This window comes from Aptenodytes forsteri, unplaced genomic scaffold (genome assembly GCF_000699145.1).
Source record: "Aptenodytes forsteri isolate BGI_AS27 unplaced genomic scaffold, ASM69914v1 Scaffold47, whole genome shotgun sequence".
Taxonomy (NCBI): domain Eukaryota; kingdom Metazoa; phylum Chordata; class Aves; order Sphenisciformes; family Spheniscidae; genus Aptenodytes; species Aptenodytes forsteri.
Genome location: NW_008794731.1, coordinates 965,355 through 986,421, shown reverse-complemented (window position 1 = coordinate 986,421; position 21,067 = coordinate 965,355). Strand labels below are relative to the sequence as shown.

Here is a 21,067-nt window from a genome sequence, read left to right as displayed (position 1 = left end):
CCCCGCCCCCAATTTTCCAGGCCCTGGAAATGCCACATGCTCCATGTGTTGCTGTCTCCAAATTCCTTCCCTGGGCGAGTAACCGGAGAGAGGCATCGGCGTGCCGGAGGCTGCCTGCCCGCCAGCAGGCTGATGTCACTGTGGTCCCCTCCATCCTGGGGTCCACAGCTCAGCCCGGCTGGATGGTGGCACCAGCGAGGGCAGCAATGGATGGGAAGGGACCATGGAGACCCAGTGGGGGCTTGGGGTCCAGCAGGTAACCTGCGGAGAGGGAGTTCTGCAGGGTGGGGAAGAGAGAGCTCCTCCAGCCATGTATCTTCCACCATTTCAAACAGGTGCGTTTGTTATTCCTGCTTTACGGATAGGAAAATGAAAGTTGGCAAAGAGGCAAAATAGCGATGGGTTTGCCTCTGGGCTAGGAAGAAGAGATGAAGTCCCCGTTCCTTGCTTTAGTCGCAGTAAAGATCCACACCCTGGGGACTTACTGGATCCAACCTGGGTTAATACTGAACTCATCCTTACTGACACATCAGGGTGGAAGCTCCTGGCTGAATCGGACCCTGCAGTAAGCCCGGTTCAGTGCAGGCTGGAGAAGCCCGCCTGTTTATTTCACTGGACTTCGGATCCCGTATAACCCTGGTTAACATGAAAAGATCATACACAATCCAGTGCTTTTGCCAGAGTTTGGCATCCCGTTTGCCAGCAGAGTCACAGGGAAGTTGTAAGGAAATCAAGAGCAGTTTGGTGGCATTACAAAAGGGCACAAATGAACTTTTGATTCAGGGAATTTCTCAAAAATGCAGGCTTCTTGCTGCTGTTTGGCACGTGTACCTCTGCAGCCAGGGCAGGCTTTGCTTTTCTTGAGGTGACAGTCAGATTCCTGAAACCCACCTGTAAAATGTTTGCTGTTTTTTATAACCAATGACTTCACTGTATTAGCTGGAGAAAAACCCCAAGTGTTTCCGATGGCGAAGGGCTTCAGTTACACTGCAGTTGTTCCGTATAACCTGATCTTCAATCAAAAAAAAAAAAATCACAGACTGAGTAGGGTGGTTAACATCTCCCTGTTATAACTTGCATATTTTTCCATTCATTCTTACAGCATTTTAGAACTGATTTAAAACCCAGGAGATCATGGCTGGGTCACTCATGTGCATATTCATTTTTCCTTGAAATCTCTAAAAAGCTGATGTATTTGAGGGGAAATAGGCATTTGCCAGGAGCCTTTAAATACCTGTCCATCAAAATGAACAGAAGTGAAATGTCACTGCGGTCGGTGGTGGAGGAAACTTGCGTATGGTCTGGTTCTGCCAAAAGCAATAAGGCTGAAATGTGTAGCACAAAAATGACAGATGCCAATGATGCGTTGCAAAAGGCCAACAGCATAGGTTTTAAACCTGGTATATTGAGACTGAGACGAGGGGGAGGCACTGTTTCTATCAAGGTGGTTTGTCATGACCTGACATTTCTGACCCAAACTGAATAAAACTGAAATCTAGGCCAGCAAAGGTAACTGAAGGTGCTCGAGGTCCGTGGGCTGTAGGCTGGCTGTCCTTAGCCAGCCAGCTCTGTTAACGCTGCAGAGGTTACTTGTAAGTCAAACTGATCGTCTGCCGTGATTAAGTCTGTAATTGCATCTGTTTTCAGTCTTGTTCGGGTGAACAAGTTAAAACAAGACTATCCCAACAAGTCCTGAAGGTAACTTCTCGGGAACTCCACCGCGAAATAAGAAATAAAACCCTTGTTTCTAAACTGTTGACATATAAACTCAGCTAATTCTGCGGTATCCCTCCTGTTGCATAATTGCCTCATCACAGTGACTGCAGGGTCATTACATCTGTGGTGTGAGGAGCTTGTCTGCCAAAGAGTGCTCCTCTAAATGCTTTTCCTCTTAGGATCAGTGTGTGCATCGCACGGACATGAGAAAGATGCTGTGTGTTTGTATACCTATATTGATTTTGGTCATGATAACTGGAAATAATTACTTCTACATTATTTAAAACAGAAGTTGTTCTGGAATCTATGTCTGTCCAGTGATTTGGCCAATGTTGCTTATTTCCGTGATCAGAGTGGAACCCAGCACGTATTGTACCACTGTTGAGATTGTCCTACAAGAGGGCAGTGCCCATCTCCAGGACCAAGCAGGCTGAGAGTACTGGGTCAAAGCCTACTCCCCATCAGGTGTACAAACTCCATTTAGTACTGGTCCAAGGCACTGAACAGCTGTTTTGGAGAGACCAAGAATGTAAAATAATATATAGGAATTGCAGGAAAATTCAGCATGTGCTTCTCCAGCCACTCTTTCAGTGATGTATAGAGCTGTAGATCTCAGCTTGTGGTCCCTTAACTGAGGACTGCAAAAAACACGGGGTACTGTCATGGTGAAATGTAACTCTTAATTCTCCTTCCTGATGTTTGCCTTCTCGTAGGTCCCGGTCACCATGCTGATTCGCACTTGTTTCTTTTTTGCCTGCCTGCCTGTGGCGAGCCATGTCTGGGGACGAGTGGGCCAAGGTAAGGAGCCCCCTGTTCCTTGCTCTGGGCAATTCCCTACGGTTTGGCTGTCACCTGGGTTAACTCGCCCAGCCCAAGCCCTTCCCGTTGGCAGTGGCACCGCATGCGAGGGACGTTCCCAATCACACGTAGGATTTCAGGGGACTGCTGTGCTCTGATGTCTGTCGGTGAAGCTTCAGACAGCCCGTTCCCACACGTGAAGAGCACCGGGAGATCAGGGGGCCCATTTTGGGGAGAGTATCTCGGTCCCTCCCCACCCTGCAAAGCCTGTCCTCATCACTGGCAGCAGTTCAGCATGCCGCTCCCTCGCCCTAGGAATGCAGCCTCTATAAGCAATGAAGGGTGCTTATGTGATCTGCAAATGGAGCTTGAGAAACAGGAAGAAAAAGCGGTGTTGCTTCTGTTAGTCACTGCTTCCGTCCTGCACTCTGAAACTATTGCTTTGGACGTATATGGTGACACGTGGTGCAACATCTGGATAAGAAAGCACACGAAGCGCGTTCCTCCTGTAACATGTGGGGCTCCCATAGTACCATAAGTGATCAGAAACTACCTATAGCACCTCATCACAGCCTTTCTGATGTTGAAGATCCACCTTTATATTACGTTTGAACCTTCTGTGGAAGTGGTCAGCACAAAGGTTTCTGGAGATGTGATGGCACTTCAGAGTATCTTCCAGACCAGCCTCTGCAGTTAAGTCTGGGCTTAACTCCCTATCAGCCAGAGATCAAGGTTACAGCATCAAATAGCGCACATCCGACACAGGGCAGGGAAACAGTGGAGCTTTCATGGCACTGGGGTTCATTTGCATCCAGCACATAATGACGCTTTAGAGGATGCTGTCCTTTCTGGTCTGTCTGGGGACATTCTTGCCTTTTTAGCTTCCCGGCTCCTAGAGTGATGGCTGAGGAGCTGGACCACACTTGGCCAAAAGAAGACAGCTCCATGTTTAATCTAACTATGAATTCCCCTCATTGTTCCACGAACTTTTACCATTTCTCTTAGGCGAGATTCTGGGATTTCGTTTTGCCCCTCACCCCTCTTCCCCATGTTTTCTTTCTTCCCCTTCAGATTTGCCTGGGGCGAGATGTGAATCTGAGCTTTGTTTCCCCAAAATAGTTATCGGCTTGTTGGGCAGCCTGCAGGAAGTCTCCGCGAGGAAAGGTTAAGGCACAGATGTTGGGCTGAGACAAGCAAGTCCTCACTGCCAGCTCTCACTGCTTTCCTGGGCTGTGACTTCATGGCAAAGATGATGTCAGGAGATGTCTGGATGTGATGCAAGACCAGGTTAGGGACCTGAGGTGTCCCGTGCAACACACAGTTTGCCAACACTGAGCAGGACACTCCAGGTCACCCTAAGCTTTTTTTATGAGTAATGGTGAAGGGAAAGAGATTGGTAACAACTGCAAATGAGGGTGGGCATTTGAGTGCAGATGCTTATAGTGCGCAGGCAAAGGATGCGCTCACTCATTGCAAATTAGGGCAGCCTGCTGGAAAGGCAGCTGTAGGTACAGTGTCAGGAAGGAGGGGAGATAAACCTGCTGAGTTGCCATCCTATACCCAGTCAAGTGAAAAAGTCTCATATGGTGACACTTGTACGACAGTACAGCTATGTTTTACTAAGGAATCATTGATTCAGAGTGACACATGAGTTCAGACATCTAGCTGGGGTTTAAAAGATATCTGTGAAATCTGGAGATGATCAGGAAATGTGCTCTTTCTTCTTTTTACCTCCTTGTCTGATATTATTTTTTTCCTCAGGATTTGTCATTTAGTTTGTTGCTCCCTGCAGCAAACTGATACAAGCTGGTGCCCATGAGTTATGGTCCTGCCAGGAACTGTTATTTACACTTTATCATGTTTTCTTTCTTTCTTTTTCTTTTTTCTCTTTTTTTTTCTTTTTCCCCCTTTCTTTCTTTCTAAACTCAGCTGGTCCTTGAGCTGCCTCTTCCCTGCAGCAAACTGATACAAGCTGGTGCCCATGAGTTATGGTCCTGCCAGGAACTGTTATTTACACTTTATCAGGTTTTCTTTCTTTCTTTTTCTTTTTTCTCTTTTTTTTTCTTTTTCCCCCTTTCTTTCTTTCTAAACTCAGCTGGTCCTTGGAGCTGCCTCTGAAATTATCTTTCTGCAGAAGTATGGGATCCATCACCTGGGGAATTTCTGTATTTCTCAGCAGCCTCATTGAGCCCTTTTATCTATTTCCTGCCCTCCCATTTCGGATGTTTGCACTAAACACACTTGCTGAAACAAAACGTCCTGCATGAAAGCTCCTGGGAGAGTCCTCCAAGATGCGAGGGGCGCAGAGAAAGCCCTCGCTTCCTTGGGAGGCTGTTTTCTCTGTTTGCAGCAGTATATATTGAGGTCTCATTCGAGATCATGAGAAACTCCTCTTTGCATAGGGTGGAGGCTACAGATTTGCAGTGACTCGTGGTAGGTTTCCTGGCAGAGGTGCAGGGGGACTGCAGGCGTTGCTGTGTAGCGTCAGGGGGTGCTGAGGACTTGCATGGGATGGTGAAGGTTTCCTCTGCACTGCGAGTGTTCCCGTGTCCAGAGAGGAGATGGCGTGTGTGGTGGTTTGTGTCTGTATGTGCAGAAGGAGGAATTCCATCCATAACAGCATGGACACATCTCCTCCTCCTCAGGGTCAGGCCGGCTGAAACTCACTGTCCTTTCGGAAGACAGGCTCCAAATGAAATGGAAAGAGACTGAAGGGAACATCAATGGCTACAAAGTTCGGGTAAAGCCTATGGCAGGTACGTGCTAACGCATTGGACATCAGACCCAGCAGAGATTTGTGTGTGAGTGAGGGACTGAGCTCCACCTTTTGCCTGGTGGATAATAGGACTTAAGTAAGAGCATTATTTAGACCTTAGGGTGATGGAGGTAAGGCAGAGGGAATTATCTGCTGGTTGTTCTGGTTTCAAGTGTTGATTACCTAGGTCAAAACTTTTTCCATTGGGCTGTACACACAATATGGACAAGAAGCTTTTCTGGCCACCATGAGAGCAGTCTGTAGTGCCATGTCAGTGCAGGCACAGTCCCCCTATCACTCATTCATGAGAGAGAGATGAAATTCGGCTCTCTTCATCCTAGGGGAAAGGCTTAACCAGAAAGTGTTGCTCTTTGGGACTGTGTGAGAAAAAAGATGAGGAAAGGTTCATTGTTTGGTGGTTCTGTGGGAGCTCCCAGCTCTCTCCCCGCCTGCAGAGACACAGGATGGGAAGTCCTTGACCCCATGTGTGTGGGGGGCTCAGCCCCCTGTCTCTCTACCCCAGCCAAGCTCCAGCTTTCCTTGACTTCAACGCTGAACCTGATGGTGTTGGAAGGACATGATGTCCCTCCGCGGGGAGCAATGGTTGGAGGCAACCTAAGTCTTGGCTGGCATTTGGTTTTCAGTCGCTGCCACTCCCCCAGCGAGCCGGAGAAGGGAGCTGCCAGGCAGTAGTGCGTGCGGCAAAGCCCTTGTGATCATCCACCCGCTTTTAGCTCAGCCCCCACCTGTTTCCCAAGCTGGAGCAGGAGGTTTCTTGTTCCTTCCCTGCCCTGCTTCTCCCTGGGCCTCAGCTCAGCAGAGAGCGATGAGCATCCCCGGAATGCAGGGAATCCCCACCAGCGCTCCTGGCACATGCCTGAGGCTTTCCCTCTGCGTAGGCTGGGGAGCTCCATCTCCAGCCCTAGGCATGAGCACAGGGATGGCGGGGTCAGAAACACATCCCTCTCCATAATTTAAAGCTTGTAGACCTTAATCAGAGGATTTTAGGGAGCTAGCTTGCCTCTCTGCCTTTGTTTTGTGTAGCACAGCGACCGTGGTGCAGCAATTGGCTGCTGCTTTGCAGAGCTGCCTCGCTCCATCTGCTCACTGCCGTGCCAACAGGGAAATGCCCCAGTTCTTGGCTGGTCAAGGCATCACAGACCCAGGACAGGTCCCACACCATGGGGTATGGCTGGAGGGGTCTGGAGGCAGTGCTGGCCCCAGAAATGAGCTGTCTCCCCGCAGAGAGCAGCTGCCCTTGGAGAGAGATGGGGCTTGCAGAGACAGCACAGCGAGAGCAGCTGGGATAAGTAAGATGAGTCCCAAGTGCCAGCGATGACCTCAGGAGACACCAAGCCACTTCCTCATTTTGTCACATATGACCTCAAGCACATCAATTGGTTGGATGTTTTCATAAGCAGTATTTACTAGCAATTACTCAGTCTTTACCCTCTGAAGACTGGCTTTTCACTCAGCAACTCCTTGAGAAGTTGGTAAGAGTTTCACTAATGGGAAACCCATTAGTGGGTGGGAACTGGTTTTCCATTCTGGGCACGTATCAGGGATTTAAAAAAAAACAAAACCAAACCAAACCCTAAACGTTCTCAACTCTGGATTGGGAAAAAGAGTAAAAATCGGAGATCCACAAAATTAAAAAAAGAAATAGGAGTTGACTGAGGTCCCTAGGCAGACATTCCCTGCATTTCAGCGGTGCTTTTGCTACTGTCAGCTTAAATTTAAGCTCTACAGGCTCTGAAATGTGGCTTCATTCCACCTCAGGGGACTCGGAGCAAGAAGTCATGCTGAAAACCAAGACTCCCAAAGCCACAGTGGGGGGGCTGAGCCCTACCAAGGAATACACACTGCAGGTCTACGTGCTCAACGGCTCCCAGGAAGCCCTGTTTGCCAAGAGGAAATTTGTGAGTAAGTAGAGTGTGCTACTTTTTACCATTCAGAGAGCTTCTGAGGCTCTTGGAGATGTGGCTCCTCAGAGCTCATCCTCTGGCATATGCCCTGTAGACTATGCAGCAATCACAGAGCCTGGTACTATTTTGGTTGGAAGGTTAGAAAGGGGAATGGTGAAGACCCAGGGGATGAGGGATGGACTGTGACTCACAGACCTGTCTAGTTTGACTCTCTCTCTCTGTTTTTGGTCTTCCTACAGTAGAGGAACTCAAAAATGCATCCCAGACTAGAAATAACAGAAGAAACTCAGGAACTGTGTCAGGAAAGAATCTCACCTCTTTGGGGAACTCAGCAGCTGAGCACAGTGGGGTGGCAGAGGCCACCCCACCACCCCTGAATGCCGTCTTGACACAGCCAGGTGGGTGCACTGACTGTCCTGGAGTCACATCGGATTGATTTTGAGCCACGACCTTTGCCATGCTACCATGGTTGGAGCATTAAGCACGGCTGTCCCTAAAACCACTCACACCCTCTCCCTGCAACCCCTACTTCATGAGGGACATTCATTCAGTGAGACATGCTAGCCCAGTCTCATCCCTTGCGTGCAGTTCTTAACTACAAAAACACAGTAAGCAACCTAAAAATATTTGCCCCTCATGCCAGCCAACCTGAAAAAGCATATCCATGCATTCCTGGGGCTGACAGGTATTCAAATTCAGCAGATACAGTCATATCCTTCAACTGAGAGCGGATCCTTTGAGAACAAGCTGCTTCCTTAGCACTGGGGCTAATGGTGCTTGATTTCCTAGGGTCTGTGTCCCAAGGTTGGCTGCAGATGGTCTATAAGACGGTGTGAGCTCTCCCCTATGGCTGAGGACTGTATATAACTGCATAGATTCTCATGTATCTGGCAACAAGGTTTGCATGAGTTCAAAAGGCAATGTGTTGATGGAAGATCCATCAGGGCCATTATACAAAAAGACTCGCACTAGCTCAGGATGTTTCCGAGTCACAGATCGCTGAGGTCTGGAGACTACACTGGGTATCGAGTGCCATGGTATGTTTTCCCTGATTTATATTTTATAAACATTCATTATTCTTCATCATCAAAGATAACGGGAAGGACAAACTTCTGGTGTGATCCACTACTAACATTATTATTAACTCATGAGCCCGCATGCAGCCCTCTCAGAAAGGCATAAATGAAGATGGTCTCCTTTATCTAGCTACCTATTTGCATAAAGCTGGTAGGACTTTTATCCTCTCTGGGCCCCCTACACCTCTGTCAGATGTGGCTTACCTCAGCCGATGAGCGGAGCAGGTTGCGTGGGGATAACACAGCTAGGGACAACGGGATTTTTCTCTGTGGAGCACAGCAAAGGACAGAGCTGAAAAGAAAAGGCAGAAGGGGATTCAGCCAAAGGGCTCAGGAGAAACGACAAGAAACCAGCCCAGTGTGGACGCCAGCGTGACAGAAGCAACACCAACAACCACAAAATCATCCCAGCGCACTCCTGCAAACCCGGAGCAAGAGTCTCTAGGAAAAGAAAAACCCACAAAGGATTCATTGAGGCGAGGTGAGAGGTGTTTCAAACATGTCTTGCTCCTTCTTCCCTACTGTTTTCCCTAACGCTCGTTGAATACCAGCTTTCCATCCCACTCTCTGTCACCAAGATTTTCAAGAGTACAGTGCTGCTGATAGTGTTTTCAATTGCTAGGTCATGCTTTGGGGAGCTGTCAGGGATCACTGGAGAAATTTGGAGTTCTGCAGAACGTCACAGATTTTAAGGCAAACTAGAGCTAGGCCAAAAATTCCTTCCAGATGATTTAATTTATTGATTTGCCACTATTCTCTCTCTTCATGTTGCCACCTCCCCCTGCTTCTGACAGATCCATGTAAGAGTTCATATTCTCCAACAGACCCCCCCAGCCATGGACCTTTCCAAGCCTTCAGGAGGGGAGGAAGCGCATCAGTGATGTTTGTTACCAACCTGCTCCACCTTCTGGACTTGTTCTTCACGTTTCACAGATAACTGATCCATGAAGATCCTTCAGATTTGTCAGCTGAGACTGTGGCAGGGCAGATGGCTCACAGCACTGTTGAAATGGTGGGAATGGGGTTGGCCAGAGCATCCTCGTTTGGTCCCTTGAGACCAGTAGGAATCCATGGCTGTGAAAAGAGATAGGAGAGTAACCTCTTTGGAGCCCACTGAATCTTGATGGGATCATCTGTTTCCCTCCATCAAAGATGAAAAATCCCCCATTCGAAAAATATTCAAGGAAGATGCATCCAGTCAGAAACATGCCCTATCTTAACCTCTGTTAAGCTGTAGGCCTGGGGTGGGGAGAAAGGCAGGGCTTGAGTATCTGTGATGCCAGCAGGGTTTTACGGAGAGATTGGATTTAATATAAAGTCACGAAATAATTATAGCCCACAGGGGATCTCGTGATGGAATGGAATTAAGCAGTCACCTGCAATTCTTGGAGACTTAGGCTAGATAAAAGGGAAGCACTGGGCTGGGGCTGAGACGTAATGGAGCTGACAGCTTGCAGAGAGTAGTGCTTGGGTTAGGCACACACTTCCTGACAGCTTTAACCCATTCTTTGCAGAAATGCAGCTGCGCACCACTCAATTTCTTGGTACTGAGATGGGTTATCCTTAGCCACGTGGTTTTCCCAAGATGCTGGGATGCGTCAGGCTGGCAGATGGTCCAATCCATCATCCAGACAAGGCCTTACACTGCAGATTTGCTTTTTATCTTAAAACTGAAGCAGTTTTTCCTCCTTTACAAATGCTTCTCTCAATATCAAACCTTATGCCCCCGCAGGTTCCCAGTTTCAGTGTGACACATCTGCAATGACTGATATCGTCCTGCTTGTGGATGGATCCTGGAGCATCGGACGCAACAATTTCAAGCTCATTAAGGAGTTTCTGAGCAATTTGATTTCCCCATTCAGTATTGCCCAAGACAAGATAAGAGTAGGTAGGACACTTTCATGTTTCCTGACCTTGGGAAGTGTGTGTTCGAAGGGACCTTTGTCTCTGTTCCTGTGCTTATGTGCTCCTCTCAGGAGCTTTTATTCCTTTAGGGGTGGGGTCCTGCTTGCTGCTCTTGACAGCTTTTCCCATCTGGTAGCAAGCTCTGTCCTCTAGTGGCTGTAAGAAATAGCTGCACAGTGAACAGAAGCGATGTCTTCTGGGCAGCATCAGGTCGGGCACTGATGCTGAGACACATTTGGGGTTTGCTGCCTGCCTCTGATGAGGTGCTCAGCCTCCACAGCACTGCGCAGAAAGATAACGGTGGCAACGCTGCATTGGGGCTGCTTTGAGTTCAGCTAAGAACGGTGCTGCTTCCAGTTCCGAGTGATGCTAACCCCAGCAGATGGCACTGGCCAGGTTGTGCATGAAATAGGACAGTGTAAATCCTTCCCGCTTCTTGCAGCCAACTAGTTTGACCCTGATTGACGCTGAGACCTTATCAAATACTTCAGAGCACCACCGCAGGGGTAAGTACCACTGTACCCAGTGGGGTCTGAGGCATCACCTTGCTGCCTGCATGACAAGGACTATGCAGAGAAGAGGTGCTAGAAACCAAATCTGCTGACCCCCAGTCCCGTTCGTTATTTTGTGTCATCATCCCATGGCAAGCCTGATGCTGCCTCCCCAGAACGAATCTCCTCTTGTGGCTTACCTTGCCTTGCATGATGCCGATAGGTCTTGCCTTCCGCAGGGCTGTCCCAGTACAGCAGCGATCCCCGCACAGAGTGGGATCTGAGCGCTTACTCTACGAGGGACCAGGTGCTGGAGGCTGTGAGGAATTTGCGGTACAAGGGCGGCAACACCTTTACAGGTAATTCCAGCTCTAGGTCTCTGCTAAATGATCTGTGCAGCTGCAGTGGGGGAAGCTGTTCCCATGGGATGACCTCCATGGGGACCAAAGCCACTGGGGGCAGAGAAAAGAGTAAAGGCGGGGGGGTTGTCTGCCAGGCTGTAACACACCATCCATCCCTGCTCCTCCCCAGGTCTGGCGCTGACCCACGTCCTGGAGCAGAATCTGAAACCAGATGCTGGTGCCCGGCTGGAGGCTGAGAAGTTGGTAATACTCCTGACTGATGGAAAATCCCAGGATGACGCCAACCTGGCTGCTCAGACATTGAAAAACCTGGGCATAGAGATATTTGCCATTGGTAAGATCACAGCCATCGATAAGCTGTAGGACAAAGTCAACCTACTTTTGATCTTCTTCAAACTGAAGGTTATGTTCCCTCAACTTTGATAGGAGCATCCTGACGCTTTAAAACTAAGGTAATGGGTAAGACCTCATTACGTTGTGGCTAAGATGAAAATTAACTCATTTATTCAGCACAGGCAGTGTCTTCAAAGGGGATTTTGTTTGTTTAGAAAAAACACTCATTCACACAAGGTATTTCACACCTCCTATCCATAAAGACCTTTGCGAGCCTCAGAGACCTGTGCCATGATAACAATATTCTTAGCTGTGGAATTAGGCAAGAGAACATTGTACTGGGGAGGGCAGAAGACCTCCTTTATAATTGCTGCCTCTCGCAACTTTCCATTTCTCTGAATAATAACATTATCTGCTTTTTGCTATCTGGCAGCAATAATGAGATATAAAATGGCCTTGAGCAGCTCTGTCCTTGATGACTAAACAAGTCTGCTAGACTAATGCATGGGCAATAAAGTTACATAAAAAAACTCACCTAAAATTGCAGTCTCCAAAACTTTAAGTGCTAATTTATGTTGGGAAGACACGAGCAAGGGTTTATTGCGTAGGGTTATGTAGCTAAGTGGCTAGCACTGCGATTTCTTTCATGGACTGAGTGGAGCTGCTGAGCCTCAGCTGTATGTTGTGCAGCACAACAGACTAACTACTGTGTACCTGAAATCACTTGGAGATCTGTTCCTGGCTGGGGTCTTTGCCTTTCCTCTCTGGTTAGAGGAAGATCACATTGTTTGGTCCTTAAACATCAGGACCTGAGTATTAATCTCAACAGCGCCTTGGTTCTTACTGCAAGAGCAAGGGGGAAGGAGGCTAGCAAAGCTGTTAAGGTAATGGTCTTGGACTTGAGAAACCAGGTGGGATCCCCGTCTGGCAATGGTACTACTTGGGCAATGCTAGGGTGACCTTGAGCCTAGCACTGGGAGGCAAAATAAGTTGTATGCTGTGGGGCTTGGTCTGCAGAGGGTTAATGAGGGCGTGGAGCAGAAGGATAGGGATGGAGGATGCTCTGTGATGGTGAAGTTCTGCTAAACAAATGGTCTGCTTTTTGCTCATCCCCGACACTCTTGAAATGCAGTGTGATGTTCTGATGAACAACAAGAGTCTCTGTGGGGAGTGCTGGCACCTCATAAATATAAAATGTTTGTTTGTTCATTCACTCATTCCCCCATTTATGCCAACTGCCTCTTAGGGTGAAAAATATCTACCTTCCTGGTAGCAAAGCCTGCAAGTGATGAGGAGGCAGGAAAACAGAAGAAGGATTCACTAGACTGCCTCTAGGCCACAAAAGACCTTCTGAGCCCACAGAGTTGAAAGCCCTTCTCAGGCTGGACTGAGGCTGTTGCTGCAGGAAAGCCCAAGGCCATTCTCAGATACCACCACCCCACTGGAATGACTGGGAGGCTCTGCTTGGAGAGCAGGATGATGGTGGACACATCCTGCCCCTGAACAAACAACACAGAAGCAGGAGGCAGAAGCTGCTCCTCTCTGGGGAGTTTTCTCAGTCTTGTTCTCTGCTCTGGTTGCAGGGGTGAAGAACGCGGACGAGGCAGAGCTGAAGCAGGTGGCCTCGGAGCCTCTGGAGCTCACAGTGTACAACGTGCTGGATTTCCCATTGCTGAGTTCTCTGGTTGGCAAGCTCACCCGGGTCCTGTGCACCAGGATCAAAGAGAAGAGCAACAAGGAAAGCGCAGGTGAAGTGAAATCTCCTCAGTGAGGGCTGAGCTTCCTTCTGCTCACCATCCACCTTCCTTGCCATCAGGATTGACCCTTCCTCGTACCTTTCCCTCCATGAGCTCCACCACCCTGTCAGCACCACCTAACTCTTCTCCTCCAGTGCTGATCTCCTTGCTCAGCCCTCTTGCTGCCTGACAACGGTCCTTGCTACGTCAATGTTTTGGCCAGTTTCTCCTGTGATCGTTGTCTTCTACAAGACCCTCTGGATGCAATTCTTCCACTGTCACTCCACTGCAGACTCCCTGCTGTCTCTAACAAGTCACAGAGAGATGTCACCTGTAGATGTTTCCATTCTGATGCTCTTGGTTTAGTTATCTGCTTTTGGCCTCGGAGCCAATACAGGCAAGAGCTATTCCTACCAGGGGTTTGGATAACTCTTGGATATAATCACCTAATGACAATAACTACAATTGTAGGGAAGAGGGGACTTCTTTTCCCTCTTCCATTATCATATGGTGTGATAAATACGTTGTAACCATTTCCTTTTCTGAGTTTCTTCCAACCAAGAGGAGGCAGAAAAAGCAAAAGAGCTAATTTGAGAAGATACTAGGGAGTGTGTATGGAGGAAATGTGGAGGTAGGAAGAGGAGATGATGAGGCAGAAAAAGCAAAAGAGCTAATTTGAGAAGATATTAGGGAGTGTGTATGGAGGAAATGTGGAGGTAGGAAGAGGAGATGATAAAACATCCAAACACTTTTTTTTTTTCTCCACACTTTACTTTAAATGATGGCTCTCCAAGGAATTTTCAAGTTAAAACCAAACAGCCTATTTCTTTCCTTTGCTGGAGAGCAGCTTGTATGATGAACAAGAGAGTGAAGAACCACTCCAGATGTTAGCTTAGATCCTCAGGAGAAATATTGTGTACATATTTCCATCTCTCTCTGCTCTAAGATTGGCCTAAGGAGAATGGGAAAGTCTAACTTTCAAGCATACTTTTATTTTAATGCTCTGGAGATTCATATAAATAAATTGATTCATCCTTATTAATTTCTACTTGTTTGATATAATTAGACATTTTTCAAAGGTGCAGATTCTTTTCAAAAAAGAAACCAAAATAACTTCTGCTTGTTCATTTTGACAAATTTTCATGATTGAGGAAAGCTGGGTCATCTTTTGGATACAGGCAAAAATGCAGACTTGTGTTGAAAAAATATTCCCAGCACCCAGCAAAACACACAGCCTGTTCTCTATGGAGTTTTTATATTCCCTGTATGCCCAGTTTTAAAATGCTTATTTCGGAGCAGTTTGGAAGTTTCTATACTCGATAGGGAAGGAGACTGTAAGTTGATTTGAAAAATGTCACTTATATTTATGAGCTGGAAAGTACATTTGGCATGAGAAGTCTGAATATAAGACAGTAACTGTGTTTTTAATTCCTAGGTAGCACTGTGAAAGATATCCCTGTGAACACGGGTCCCCAGCTGAGCCCAACTGACCTTAAAATATCAGCTGTGACCTCTAAGAGCATGCACTTGACCTGGAGTCCTCCTCTGAGACCACCAAAGAAATATCGGATTGTGTATTATCCGACTAAGGGTGGTATCCCCAAAGAGGTGAGAGACCTTTCTCTGGGCATCTGAGACTGCAGTGTCTTCCAGATAGTGGCTGGGAATTTAAGTAGACTTGAGTAGAGAAAGAGACAAAGGTAGAGGTGCAGTTCTTGTAGGACATCAGCTAAAGCCAGAGATGAAATTAAACGCACACTGAGTGTAAATGTGATCAGCTGATAAGATGACAAGATAGAAGAGGGCATCAGATAAATACCATCTTACTAGAAATACTGTAAGCCATGCCGACACTGATTTTTCTCTTATGCAGTGTTAAGCCCTCCCTAAAGCATCTGTTTTGACTCAAAGAGGACACGCAGGTACACGGGGCTGTCCAAAGATGCTCATCTGTGATGGATGTGACTTAGAAAAGCAAATCCAAATTGTTGATGGGTTTCCACTGATTTCAGCGAGAGCACGATTAGAGTCTTGTGCTGGGTGTTTGTACACATCCCAGCCTTAGAGGACAGGAATGCTTATTGCCTCTTACCTCTCTGTTTTGGGAGATGCTAGCTGGCACAAAATTCAGAGGGCAACTGGACTTCATGTTTCTGGTCACAGATCTGCCACAAAGAGGCCACACTTGCTAGGGAAGGCCAGTTCTGCCATTCCTTTGCTAAAGAGCGGCTAGCACCTCCCCATCTTGACAGCCCTCCTTTGTGCTTTCAGGTCATTTTAGATGGAGCAGTCTCCTCTCTGCGTCTTTCCAATTTGACCTCGCACACGGAGTATCTGGTGTCGGTGTTTCCTATTTACGACACAGTTGTTGGGGATGGGCTGAGAGGCGTCACCTCCACATGTAGGTCGTGAGTAGAAAGAATTATGCTGATGCATGGTTATGATAGGTGAACAAAGCTCTTTCTTTGCAACCATCTCAGACTGGAGCCTGGCATTGTATTTTTCCCCCTTCCTCAAGTTCAGTCTGTCTACAGCTATCTCCATCCACAGAGATGTTCAGAACTTGACCACACAAGACCCTGAGCAACCTGCTCTAATTTGGCCCTGCTTTGAATAGCAGGTTGTACCAGAGACCTTCAAGGGTCCCTTCCCACCTATGTCATTCTGCAAAGGAGACCGCTGTGTTGAGCTTCCCCTGACATGGCAGTAACACACCATGCTAGAAATATCTCACAACCCCTTGCCGCTTTTTCTATCCCTGGGCTCCAAATGAATTAAACCTATTCTCTGTAAAGTGGCAGCTCCACTGTGTTAGACGTGGGGTAGATGTCCACCAGCTTGCAGTAGCTGTTGCAAAGCCAGGTCTCCTCTGGGGTTTGAGCTGTCGCAGACCTCATACACTGAAGATATCTTCCTGCCTTGTTTTTTCCCTTCAGTGCCTTTGTCTTCCCCTCGCTCCCTGCGCGTCTCTGAGCGGAGCCACAACAGTATCAGGCTGAGCTGGAAGGCAGCCCAGGGAGCCACGCAGTACCTGGTGCTGTGCTCCGCAGCCCCCGACGGAGCAGAGGACTATACGACAGAGGTAGAGTTCATGAGAATAATGACAATATCGGTTTTTCTCTGTCTGGGCTGAGTTTAGTTCCAGCTCTAACCTTTGTGAATTGGTATTGTGTTTAAAAAAAAATAGAAAGCGTTAGCATTATTGCCAGCAACATCCTTCGTGGAAGATTTTTTTTTTTATGGTGCATCTCAAAGTGATTTATAACTGTGAGGGTTTCATGTGGGAAATTAAGGCATAGGGAGAGAACTGACTGCCTCATGGGGCCCTGGAAACCCAGGCACTGAACTCACATCTCTGCAGCCCCAAGTGTAATTGTTGTATCCTTGAGGCTGTATGTAAATGTCTTTGCTTTGTTTATCTTGAAATGTTAATTGAAAGTTTTTTTGGGCAGTTTTTGCTGACCTCTAAATCCAGACCTATGACATGGCATAAGAATAAAACAGCGCTCGATGAATGGAAAATCCTTTAAAACATCTAAGATCCCTTTGTAATGTGTGCATTTGAATGAGTTCTCTGGAGTACCTGTAGGCTGAGGATATGAATTTAAAAAAAAAACCCAACAAAAAAACAGTAGTGGGGGGAACATGTGTTGCCTCTCTGACTCAGATTCCTCCCCTGAATGCACAGCAACAGGAGAAATTGCACGATGGTTTTCAAAACAGAGCAATTAATGCTTATACTCTGCTTTCAGTGCATAATCGTGGGTTTTTTTAACATTCAGAACATTTGAAGAGGGACCAACATTTAAAATTGTATTGTAGCATATTAGAACATTTCTGCAGTTACCTAACCTACGCACTGTGCAATGCTCTAAGGCTGTGGGATGTCTGCAAAACCAGCATTAAAACGTTCCCAGCCTTTCATAAAACTGTGCTCCATTGTGTGCAGGCTCCTGAAAGTCTCTGGGGTGCATTTCTGCAGCGAGCAGACTGTAGGAGGAGAGCTGTGGCCGTGCTGTGTTAGCGGCAGGTGGCAGCAACCCGGCTGCTATGGGCCTGCTTGCAGCCGGCAGCTCTTCTGCAAAAGCTTTCCATGTGTCTGAGCGAAGTGGGATCACATCTCTCACACGTCCCCTGATCCAAGCCAGAACAACAACAGCAGCAGCAGCACCTCTGTATGAGGGACTTACACCTCTGCAGACCAGGGCAGGAGAAGGTGATGTGTACCCCCAACGTGCTTGGTGTCCCTTGGGAAGAGAGGCAGAGCACTTGACCACTGCAGAGCACCTACCCAAGTGGTGAAGTCCCCTTAGTGTAACCAAAGGGACCTTGACCTGCGTCTCTGTAAGGTCTTGCTCTGTTGAGGGCATTGGTGGGTACCCCAAAGCATCTCTCTATTGACAGGTGAAGGTGGCCCAGCCTGAGGTCCTGCTGGCTGGGCTGTCGCCCAGCACGGAGTACTCTGTTGCGGTGTACGCGATGTATGGGGAAGATGTGAGTGATCCAGCCAGCATCCAGGAAACCACCCGTAAGTGCTGCTGCTGCTTACTGAGTTGTTATTAAACACTTCAGGCAGGAGAGACATGTTAAATGAGGTGCTTCCCATATTGTGCATGTGGCTTGTAAACAAGCTGCCTCTTCCCTGCCTGATCTTAAGCAAATATTGGTCCCGGAGGGGATCTCTAACTACATGATGAGCTGTGAAAAAGGAGTGATTTTCCCCTGGTAAAAAAGGACTCCTGAAAGAGCTGTTCCCTGAGGTCTTTGTTGTCTGGGGAGAAAAAGGGAATTGTTTGGCTGTTTCTTCACCTAAAGCCCAGGTAGCCTTTCATGACATCCCAGAAGCATGTATGGTAGTGACATAAAAAAAATATTTTCCCACGTGGTGAATGAGTCTCTTAGTTCAAGGTGGGGTCATCTGAGAGCAGCAGGAGGCAACCGGTGGCATTGCCATTGTGCAGCCTGTGAAACCTCAGAGTGCTGTCGCTAACTGTTGTTGCAGTGGCCTTGAGTCCTCCCAGATACCTGAGCTTCTCCGAGCTCAGCCACGCGTCCGTTCGAGTCAGCTGGGAGGCTGCGTCTCCGGCCGTGAAAGCTCACCGCGTCACCTATGTTTCTAGCAGAGGGAGCAACACTGGGGAGGTGAGTCCTCAAGGGGTTGGTAGAAGGAAAAGAAATTTGGGAGGTCAGATACTGCCCTGTTCTCCTTCAGCTGCATGGTTCAGGGAGGGCTTATCTGCTGGCAGTGTTTTAACTCTGAAATGGGCACTTTGGATGCAGTTGCCACCCACGTGCTAACCCCTCTGCAGCTGTCCCCATGCTCCTCTCCTAATACTCATACAACTCCTCCATTGCAGGTAGAGGTTCCTGGCACTGCAACATCCACTGTCCTGAGGCCTTTGTCCTCCCTCACCCAATACTTCATCAGTGTCCGATCTATGTATGATGAAGGGGACTCCTTTCCAATTACCGGCAACGTTACCACCTGTAAGTAGGGAATGGAAATGCTTTTGGTCCCAGTAACAGGTGACAAAATTGGCTTGTGTGTGTCTGAACCGGGATGCTTTGAAGATCGGTCCCAGCAGCTTATGGCCAAAACCCTTGCACAAAACCCAGACGACTGTTGTTCTTTGTGTGTGAATACGTCCAACTGTGTTATGTTTAAAATGAGGTGGAAGGAATAAAGAAAGGAAGCAAATGAAGAAAAAGCATGATGTATTGCTAACCTCTGTGTCCTTGAGAGCCCTCCTAGCCTTCTCTCCTTTACAATACCATCGTGGTATGTGTCCTCTCCACAAATGAGAGATTCCTCCTTAATTACAGTTTTAAAAATAATTTACCCCTTTCTGTCCTGATGGCTGTTGTCATACGAGTCTGAAGAAGTGAAAGACAGGCTGGTCTCAGACATCTGCCTGGTTGATGTTTTGCTCCCCGACCATCTGCTCCCCACCTTGGCTCTGACAAGGCGCTGTCAGTGCCTGCGCTTCAGCTGGTTTTCCTTCTGCATCCCTCAGTAAAGGTCCCCCCGCCGCATGCACTGAAGGTCACCGAGCTCTCTGGGAACAGCCTCCGACTGCAGTGGGAAGCTGTCGCTGCCTCCGACGTGGTTGTCTATCAGATCAAATGGAGCACAGTCAGTGGAGAGAAGCCTCAGGAGGTATGAACCCATGCACAGCTCTGGGGAGACGGGGTTGGCTTTGTGCCTGCTTGATGGCTCTGAATTCACCTGCAAGAGTGGCATAGGGAGGTGCAAAAGTATTCAGGTTAATGCACTCAAGAAATTAAACAGTTCAGCACCCAGCCGAAGGAGCCTATGGAATAAGACAGGGTCTGTCCTGGGTCTGGCTCTGTTCAATGGAGCTGTCACCTTGAGTGCTGGAAGCGGGCGGGACAGTGGGATGGCAGGGTCGGAGTCCTACTGGCTCTGGGAAGATTGCAGAAGTGTTCTGGAAAATCTCAAGGATGAAATTCAATAGGGACAAGCAGAAAGTATTAAGCTTAGGCAGGAATAATTAACTACAGGTATACAGGATGTGGAACAAATAGCTAAGAAGCAATTCAGTAGAAAAAGATCTGGGGTTGCAAAGAATCACCAGTCCACAATGTCAAGTTGTTGTGGAAAAGACAAAGATAATACTCGAGTATTTATAGCTAGAGGTATCGCCTCTAAGACAGGTGAAGCAACTTTTGCTTTCCTCAGTGCTAGTAAGCTACTTTTTGGGCTACTGCTCTTCAAGAAGGATGAGCTCCAACTGAGGAGCACGCAGAGGAGAATGACCAGAGACAGAGCTGGTGCAGGGGGGGCAGGGATGGACCAGGTGACCTCTTCCATCTCAAGCCCCTATTTTCAGTATGAGTGCAAACAGCAGTTGAAGTGGGTTAAATACACAAGTCTCTCATACAGTGCTTCACATTTGGGCTGGAATAGGGGTGTACTGGGGCTTCTGTACCCAGCACATCTAAAAGCTGGAAACTGAGCAAAGGGATTTCATGCTCAGGGCACGTTGACTGCCTTGCATCAGAGCACTGCATTGTGATACTGAAGTAGCTGCTAAATGTAACTGGGCAGCAATACATGGGCATCTACTCTGCATTAATCAGGGCTGGAATTTTGTCTTTGCTTAGATGTGTGTAACCCACAACAGTAGACTTTGTCCCCAAAGCCCAGTGCTGACTCATTTGTGCCTACGGGCAATCTGTGAGACAGACGCTTGGATGGCATGAACTAGCTTGGGGATGCCTGGGAATTCAACCAACTCATTTCTTCCCCTGCTGCAGCTCTCCATTGCTGGAAATGTGGCAACTGCTGTCCTGCCAGGCTTGCAGAAGAACACTGACTATAAAATATCCATCTGGGCCTATTACAAAGATGGTGCTCGAAGTGACACGGTTTCTGTTCAGCACAGGACCAGTAAGTGATCAGTGCTCGGTATCCACAGCCTAGGGATAATAAACAGGGCACGGGATGCCTCAGAACCCATCACTGACCAGCAGCTCAGATCTGGTCATCTTCAGCTTTGAAAGCCCAAGCCTGAATGTTTGAAAGTGGCTAGAGATATTTAGTCTTCCATCTTAAAGTGTTCTGAATTTGTCCTGAGAAAAAAGGCTGGGCAAACGCAAATAGGCTGGTGCATCTTATAGGCATCTGGTAACCCTTGCAATGTGTTTCATGTAGAATACATTGCTTTTCCCTCCCGCTTCTGTAGAGTATATTGATGCAAATGAATTGGCTTTCTGTAGGGTGTTCAGCTGAATGTGTCACTGTGCTGCCTAATGGATGTTTCCTGTTAGTAAAATATTGCCCGTTAAGGAGGGTGAGGATTCCTTCAGCTACGTCATTGCTGAGCTGTGCTTCTTCTGAGGGCACTTACAAAAATGAGAGAGAATCCTGCAAGCAGACTCTGCCTGGAAGCATTATCTAAATCTCGCTTTGTACAGGCAAGGTTAAAAAGTGGCACTCCCAGAGGTCC

At 47.8% G+C, this 21,067-nt stretch overlaps 1 protein-coding gene across 1 annotated transcript in view; it reads left to right on the top strand.

Annotated features, from left to right (window-relative positions):
• Positions 1-2,441: 2,441 nt before the first annotated feature.
• Positions 2,442-21,067, top strand: part of COL20A1 (collagen type XX alpha 1 chain) — a 49,439-nt gene continuing 30,813 nt past the window's right edge. The window contains exons 1-17 of the mRNA XM_009273939.1: positions 2,442-2,514; positions 5,160-5,270; positions 7,049-7,192; positions 7,434-7,592; positions 8,551-8,751; positions 10,003-10,158; positions 10,906-11,025; positions 11,198-11,362; positions 12,945-13,109; positions 14,533-14,705; positions 15,369-15,498; positions 16,034-16,179; positions 17,502-17,625; positions 18,100-18,239; positions 18,455-18,584; positions 19,112-19,254; positions 20,376-20,508. Coding sequence (XP_009272214.1) covers positions 2,442-2,514; positions 5,160-5,270; positions 7,049-7,192; positions 7,434-7,592; positions 8,551-8,751; positions 10,003-10,158; positions 10,906-11,025; positions 11,198-11,362; positions 12,945-13,109; positions 14,533-14,705; positions 15,369-15,498; positions 16,034-16,179; positions 17,502-17,625; positions 18,100-18,239; positions 18,455-18,584; positions 19,112-19,254; positions 20,376-20,508 — 2,413 coding nt within the window. The remainder of the gene's footprint in view (positions 2,515-5,159; positions 5,271-7,048; positions 7,193-7,433; positions 7,593-8,550; positions 8,752-10,002; positions 10,159-10,905; positions 11,026-11,197; positions 11,363-12,944; positions 13,110-14,532; positions 14,706-15,368; positions 15,499-16,033; positions 16,180-17,501; positions 17,626-18,099; positions 18,240-18,454; positions 18,585-19,111; positions 19,255-20,375; positions 20,509-21,067) is intronic.